The sequence below is a fragment of the Neoarthrinium moseri genome (assembly GCF_022829205.1).
Source record: "Neoarthrinium moseri strain CBS 164.80 chromosome Unknown scaffold121_Wmoseri_CBS_16480, whole genome shotgun sequence".
Lineage (NCBI taxonomy): Eukaryota > Fungi > Ascomycota > Sordariomycetes > Amphisphaeriales > Apiosporaceae > Neoarthrinium > Neoarthrinium moseri.
Window position 1 is genome coordinate 1 of NW_026055235.1, and position 7,508 is coordinate 7,508.

The window sequence follows — 7,508 nt, forward strand, 5'->3', positions numbered from 1 at the left end:
CCTTTGTTCTTGAGTGAAGCACCCCTTTTTCGAGCTTTGTCTTTTTGCTGCTTGTTATGGTGAAGCCCGTCCATTTTGTGAGACGTCGAATTACTCGAGCAGGCAAACGTGGTTCGTTGTGTATGTAATGGATACCTGATTATGCTACAATCTTCCAATATAGAAATCCGATACAATATTGGCGAACTCCTATCCAAGTATAAAAGAACTATGAATTTCGCACTCTGGAATGGGCACTTTACGTTTCACAGAAGCCGATACTGGCGCAAAAAAAGAGGATATATTATCTTAATAAGACATATGATAGGTATCGTACCTACCTTACTGTACCGCACCGTGTACCTATGAAGAGAAGAAATAGGAACGGAGTCGGCTTTGTTTGAGGCTTTACTCTATCTTGTCCATTTCCGACTCCCTCTTTACATACGCTCAGAACCCACTGGGGATCTGGTCCCATTTTGGATACTCAATAGCATCCCAGCTTTATATCGAAATAGAGCCCCATGTAGGTTTCACACAATACTGTACCATTAAACAATCGCATCTCTTCACCCTGTTGGCTTACTCACATGAACTTCATGATAATATACTCTGCATGGTGGGGTACTTGTATCGGTCTCTTCTTGATCCTCACGATAATACGCTACCGGAAGCCGATTCAGGGAGTATACTCAAGAACTATGAATGTTCTCTCTGGGAGGTACTTGATACGCCGGCACAAATACGTAGGACCAATCACCATGTTATCGACTATTATTCACTCTATATACGTATCGCTCAACGTGCTATGCTTGACTTTTCAAGTTGCATCAAAAAGGGACGCAGCTTTGCGCGCCGGAAACCTAGCTCTTTTGAATATGGTTCCATTTGTCATCAACTTCTCCCTGGCCTTCTGGTTTGATAGCCTGCTGATTTCGCACCGCCTTGGCGTTCGTATCCATCGCACAAGTGCAACGATGTGCTGTGGTCTAGCTTTGTGCCACATTTGTATACCGGCCCTTGGCGATGGAAAGTTCTCCATCCTCCAAGACCCATACATAGCATCTGTATTCAACCCCGGACCTTGATCGAAAGGCTTATCGTTAACACACTCGTAGAGCACTCTATCGATGGTTTCCCTTGTGCTTTTATCGTTCCCTATACTCCGGAACCGAGTTTACGAGTTGTTCCTAAAAGGACATCAGGTGCTGTCAATAGTAGCGATAGTTGGGATTCTACAGCACTTACTCCCTGTCCACAAGCTCCAATTCATCTTTTTCGCTTCTTATGTGGGAATTTCGATTGCAATTATTATATCACGAGTTCTTCTCATGATTTACCGCAACAAGAGATGGGGGTACATGTCTACCCGTGCTAGCATCAAAAATCAGGAGGGCATAATCATGATCGAAGTGAACCTCTCGCGGTCAATGCTTCTGGATGCTGGACAGCACTTGTATCTGTGGATACCAGGAATAAGCTTTTGGTCATTCACTCAAATGCATCCCTTCGTCGTGGTGTCATGGTCAGAAACGCCACTGGACAGAGTCAAAATGGTCATCCAGCCCCGGAAGGGCCTTACGTCTAAGATGCTAAGGCGCTCTATGAAAATGACCAGAACTATCCCTGACGAAGCATACAATGAGTGGTTGGTCGCCCTGGTCAACGGGCCGTATGGTCGGAGCTGTCCTGTATGGAAGTATCGAAGAGTAGTATTGATCGCCAACGACTTTGGGATAGTGGCAATGCTGCCGTATCTGAAAAAGCTAATCCACGGACATAATTCAAGAAAAGCTTGCACCGAGAAGATCGATTTGGTCTGGTCTGCCTCCAAACTGAGTACACTTCCCGTCCAGCGGCATATGACATGAGCTGATAGTTTACAGGCCAGATTAATGCTATGAAAGAGTTCTTGAACGAAGGTCTGTTGAGCGATAGAGGTCATATCCTCTCGATTTCAATCTACTATGAAGGCTCTATCCTTGACTCCCCTGAAAAGCCCCGGCTGAAAGTGATAAATGGTGCCCCAGGATTTCGTGAAATTATGCAAAACAAAGTTGGGGGTGATCACCAAGATGTGGAAAGCCGAGCTAAAACTTTCGATAACGGGTCCAGGGACTTGGATAACACGTTGATTCTCTGTAAGTTACCAGTATAGGCTTCATATCATGGATGCTGATTGGTTCCTAGTCTCAGGTACGGCAAAAATTCGAGATGAGGTGAGAAAGGAGGTCTACCCATATGGTTCAAGAGGTGCGGTCTTTAGGGAACTCGATTATCAGCCAGAATGAGTAAAACACCAATCATGGATCATGAGCAGTCTGAAGGAATGATTGCAGGTCATGTGGCTAAATACGTCCGTTGTGGCGATAATCCAGTGTACGGTCGACTCATTCCACGGATGATCCAAATTATCCTCGAAAAGAGGATTATATATCTAGATAGAGGCTGCCGAAGTGACAATATCATTTAAGTACCTTACCAATCAATCTAGTTGTTCGTTCTAACAATCCACGCAATCCAACTACCGGTCATAGCCTTCTCCCAACCGTCATGCCCAAGTCAAGTAATATTGAAAGACGACAATGGAGAGATAAGTGCAGGATTGCGCTTGCTGAGCATATAAGTTTGTGTCCCGAATACCGGTTCCTTCCAGACCATATAACTCAATAGTTGTAGAGCAACAGACAGGCATCATCGTTCTACCGTCCGAGGTCCGACTCATCACATCGTCGAAAGACCTGTACACATGGAAATACTTAGCAGAGGTCGAATATCTCTTCGTAAAAAACTTGAGCGATCATTCTGTTGGCGCTTTCAAGAAAACCTATGAAGACATCGGGCAGACGTTCGAAGCTGTGTTGTCTGAAAGGGACGTTCCTCAAGAATCCACAAAAGTACATGCAAAATCCATATTTCACCTCACGAGAAACGCTTAAATTGTGATCTCTTAGGAAACACGGAAGACTAGTTTCACATCCCAGATTGCTCAGCTTAACAGCCGAATAGCCGTACTGGAAGCCACTCTCACTGAACGTGACACAAAATGGAAAGATGAGGTTGAGCGATGTGGGAAAATACAGTCTGAGCTTACGACGCTTGAGGAACGATGTAGTGCTTACGAAGGAGAAATACAATTGTGGAGACAGAGAGCGGCAACTGCAGAACGGTTCGTGTCCAGATACACCCGCGACATTGGCGATGTACTAGAAACTTTAATGGCTCTTCAACAATACGGAGTTGTGGTTGATCAGTAATTTATGATACGACAACTTGTACTTGCACAGTACTGGAGGAGACACTGCTAGAATTGCTCCCGTCAACTTTGCCACCGGCTATTGCCCAATACTATTCTCAGATGATCTGTTCTCAATGAAGGTTATATGAACAAGAGCCCGAGCGCAGTATTCTTGAAGGCAGGGTCGGGGTTCAGTTGATCGGGGCGCTCGTTCTAGGCCAACTTTATAGTGCAGAATCTTTCTGAACGGTCGACTTGAATAGGCAGAAGGCAGCTTGTCTGTTGTCATGGACGATTCAAAGTAGATTGGTCCTATCGTAAAAATTACTGCGATAAGTAGCACTGTTGTAGATCTACAGCAAGTATATGAAGGAAGCCTTCACCTGGACAGGTAGACATAACAAGCATCCTCATATATCACTCCTGTCCTCCTCATCGATGAACGATCACTACCATCCTCCTACGTTGGCCACCAACGTCGTAGCGAGATTCAATTAATGATGTGGGTCGCCACTCAGAAGTGCAGCCGCATTGCACGTGAATATGACCTCGTTTTGTATGTATTATACCGTATTGTTTAGTACAACACTCAAAACTGGCATGATGAAGGGCCAGACCTGGATGTTCTACTAAGGGTTTTCAACTAAATCAACGAGAGCGGATTCTGGATGTCCAAGTCCACGCTCCATTCCTGAAGTTTGTGAGGCCAAGATCACCGCTTTCAGACGCTGCTTTGGTGGCCGTTCTGTTTTAGGACCAGGATGCACTGCCTCCACGCTGCTATCTAGTGCTAGAAATGGCTCGAATTATGTATTACATACTACGTACTGCTACAGTAGTCCGAAGCACGCGCATCTCGAAACCAACTTGGGCTTTCATATTCACAACCAACTCATCGTATACTGCCATGGCCAGTAATGATAAACGTGTCACTCAGATTGGCCATCTTATCGCCCTGCCGCGCTCGGAGCTGCCAGCGCCAGACTTTCTCCCTGACAACCCCATAGGCCATACGGATACTCGCCACGTTATTCGGAAAAGGAAGCGCGGTGAAGAAATAGAAACCGAAGAGCTCGCTCTTCGTAATGGCAAGGGCGTAGACCGGGCGTTGAGAGTTCTAGAGGAGTCGCCCCAGATCTATTACAAACTCTCGTTTGGCCACTACCTTGGCGAACTTTTTACCTTTGCGGTGAAGAAGACTCAGCCTTACACATGTGTAGCGATACGTCAATACTCGACTTCCTTGGGACACGCAGCTCTCAAGTCAGCCGGTGAACTCCATCATCGAAATATATTGAACGCCATCGAAGCGTTCAAAACTGAAGACAGTATTTACATTCTGTTCGAGGACACGGTAACAACTCTAGAGAACGTGATTCAGTCCACGCTTTATCCAGATGATTTACAGCTAAACGCTATTATTGGACAAGTCAGTTACCCCAAAGATAAGGATGAAGAAACAACACTAAGCACAGACCGTAGATGATTGACGGACTATCCTACCTGAAATCGAAGGCACTAAAGCTCTCGTCTATCGATCCAAGAAGAATACTTTTGACCTCTACTGGTGTGCTGAAACTAGGTGGGCCAACCACTTCTCTTTACCCAGAGGTCTTACTGTTATTGACAACCCATACTAGCAAGCCAGGAGTTTTGCAAGTATACCGCAACTTCGAGCGAGCATTCTCAGGATATGGCCCGGATCGCGGAAATCACTTCAAGACTGATGTACAAAATTGGAGTGGGTTACGAATTTGGCAGAGTCAATCAGCGGTGGCCAACTGACTGTCGTGCTATTTCCTTCCTTGATGGTTTGAAATCAGCTGGAAGCTTCCAAGTTTTGCTTGAGGTACGCCTACATGGCCGCCATTTCTTCCTCTCTCTGACTCTCTTAGCATCCCTTGCTATCTGGAAAAAGAAACCCGGCTTCTCTCATAGATATGGTACGAATCAGCGTCTGGACCACATTGATTGGCCACCGGTTGAGTATAAATAACACTAGATTGGTGGGATCTGGAGACAATTCCATTCCAACGCCTATGGTATAGTGTGATTAACATGCTCAACCTGGATCAAAAAAGTAAAAGGGAAGAAGAGAAAGAAAAAGAAAAATAAAAATAACAGCGCAATCAGAACTTCGCCGTGGTATAACAAGTGGGTGGTGGCTATCTCTCGAAACAGCTCGCCAATTATCAACTTCTAAGGATCCTATATTAGTTACAGGATTAGATGGAAAGATTGGAAGAATGGTAGACACAATTATTTGAATCATGACTTAAGATACCATCAAAAGGGGGATGGTAATTCTCGTTTATCATATCAATCAACGGACGGTGCGATATATTAAAGTTTGGCTATTTTACCTGCTCAAGTGGCAGCAGGTTTCATTTCAATGCTTTCTATTAATCCATAGAAGTATGCATACTCACTACAGTTGAAACATACAATCCCTTCGACTTCAGCGACCCTCACATTAGCGTTGGTACGTCGGTGAATTCCCCGAGCGCTACATGCCATTTGTCTCGTTTTTTATCCTAGCAGATATTTCATGGGGAACTTCATACCGTCCCTTAACATGCCTAACTCGCCTCACGCTTCCCACAGCATTAAATTCAAGGCCCGATAGCCCTATCAATGGGCAGCAGGACCCAACATGTGCACATGCGTTACGTAAACTTAATCTTTCAAGTTCATGGTACTTAAGTACCTTTTCCATGTAGTTCAAAGCTCTGTTAGAATCAATTTTAATGACCGCAATAATGGACTTGACGATTCAGAGCTTTGCTAATAGACCTTGGGCGGCTTGAATAACCACGTCGCTTATATCTAATGGTTCTTCCATCAACAAAAGTAAACAGTTCCTCCCGTTGACTGTCGCCGCGTCGAAGCAATTGCCTGGGGTTATGGGAACCAGATTTGTTGAAAATACATGCAGAGATGACTGTACGAATTTCACTGCTGCATTTTCCACATCAGAGCGCTGTGTCGGCGTGGCATCCACATGCTTAGCGATTTTCCAGTTCCCCTTCTCCCAACTGAAAAATGTGATCCCATTTCGCCGCTCGAAACGTTGATTGATAGAAGCCCCTTCATGCATGATTTGTCCATCCACACTACGCGCCTGGGTCGAGACGCTTCTATCACGTTGAGTGTGAATTTTCTGTCGTTCCATTTCCGCCCTATGTAGATCCATGGTGTTCCATGATCCGCATGAGATTGGTGTATCGCATCGAGTGTTCCAACTGAATGGTTGAATCAAATCCATGGTCTCTTCAGGAATACTCCGTATCTCGCTCTCCATTGTAGACCCAAATTCTTCAGGCACTGTCTCTTTGTATATCGGTCCTAAGAATGCTTCGTAAACGCATTTCCGGACAAAAAAAGATGTTATTTGTTGGGACTTGACTATGAATTGCGGATTTGTTTGCCCATGGATCGTTTCGTAAAATAACAGTCTGCCGTCCACATTTTGGTGACGGACTTCCGGTAAACCGCATCGACTCTTTAGTGTCTTGGACTTGACGGGCTCTGGGAATTCCGAGGGTCGTGGATTGACTATTGGTCGCGACACCATGGCTTCTTCAATTCCCTCTGTAACCGACTCGATCAAAGTTTTACAATCGCTGGCATCGAGGACTCTGCAGAGAGTAGAATGAATTGCCTGATTTCGGTATAGGTCTTGTTTCAAGAAGTTGATTTTAGGATTCTGAAATCCTTCTTGGCTTGCCACGACAGCGAACTGGGAGATAACGTCACCTATCCCAGTTTCTGGTCTTGCCTTTGCAAGTAATCCCTTCCTGTCCTGTACAGGTTGCGACATTCGATGGTAGTTTCTCATAGCATAAAGCCACAGCTTGCGCCTACCGCTGTCGAAGTCAACACTTCTGTTTGGGTAAGTATCATTTGCGTCATACCGGAAACTGGATAACAGAGCAGTGGAAATAGTCCTGGCTGTGTCATGGAAATCCAATATAAATCGCATACTGTCTGCGCATGCTTCAAGGAACCTGACGTCATTGAAAAATGTGTAGAGACTTGGAATGACACATTCGGTATTCAGAACTCGGCTCCAGATTTCCATTCGATCTTGTGTAGGAAGATTTCGAAATGCCGGCAGTTGGTCAAATTTGGTTTGAAGGAATTCCCGATCGGGGAGCGAATATCGTGGACACCTCAGTTGAAGAGCTTCGACAGTTGTATCATCAACGTTCTTTAGCTTCGCCAAGTCACCCTGGAACCAGCCTGTCCAAATACTGTAAATATGATTCAAATAGTTGATTATTTCCTGTTC

General features: G+C 45.1%; 1 protein-coding gene across 1 annotated transcript; it reads left to right on the forward strand.

The window, feature by feature from the left end:
- Window positions 1–4,124: 4,124 nt before the first annotated feature.
- Window positions 4,125–4,703, forward strand: JN550_013546 (uncharacterized protein; the record flags this gene model as incomplete). The annotated part of the gene is made up of 1 exon (XM_049312145.1): window positions 4,125–4,703. The coding sequence occupies one exon, from the start codon at window positions 4,125–4,127 to the stop codon at window positions 4,701–4,703; it is 579 nt and encodes a 192-aa protein (XP_049164471.1).
- Window positions 4,704–7,508: the final 2,805 nt, after the last annotated feature.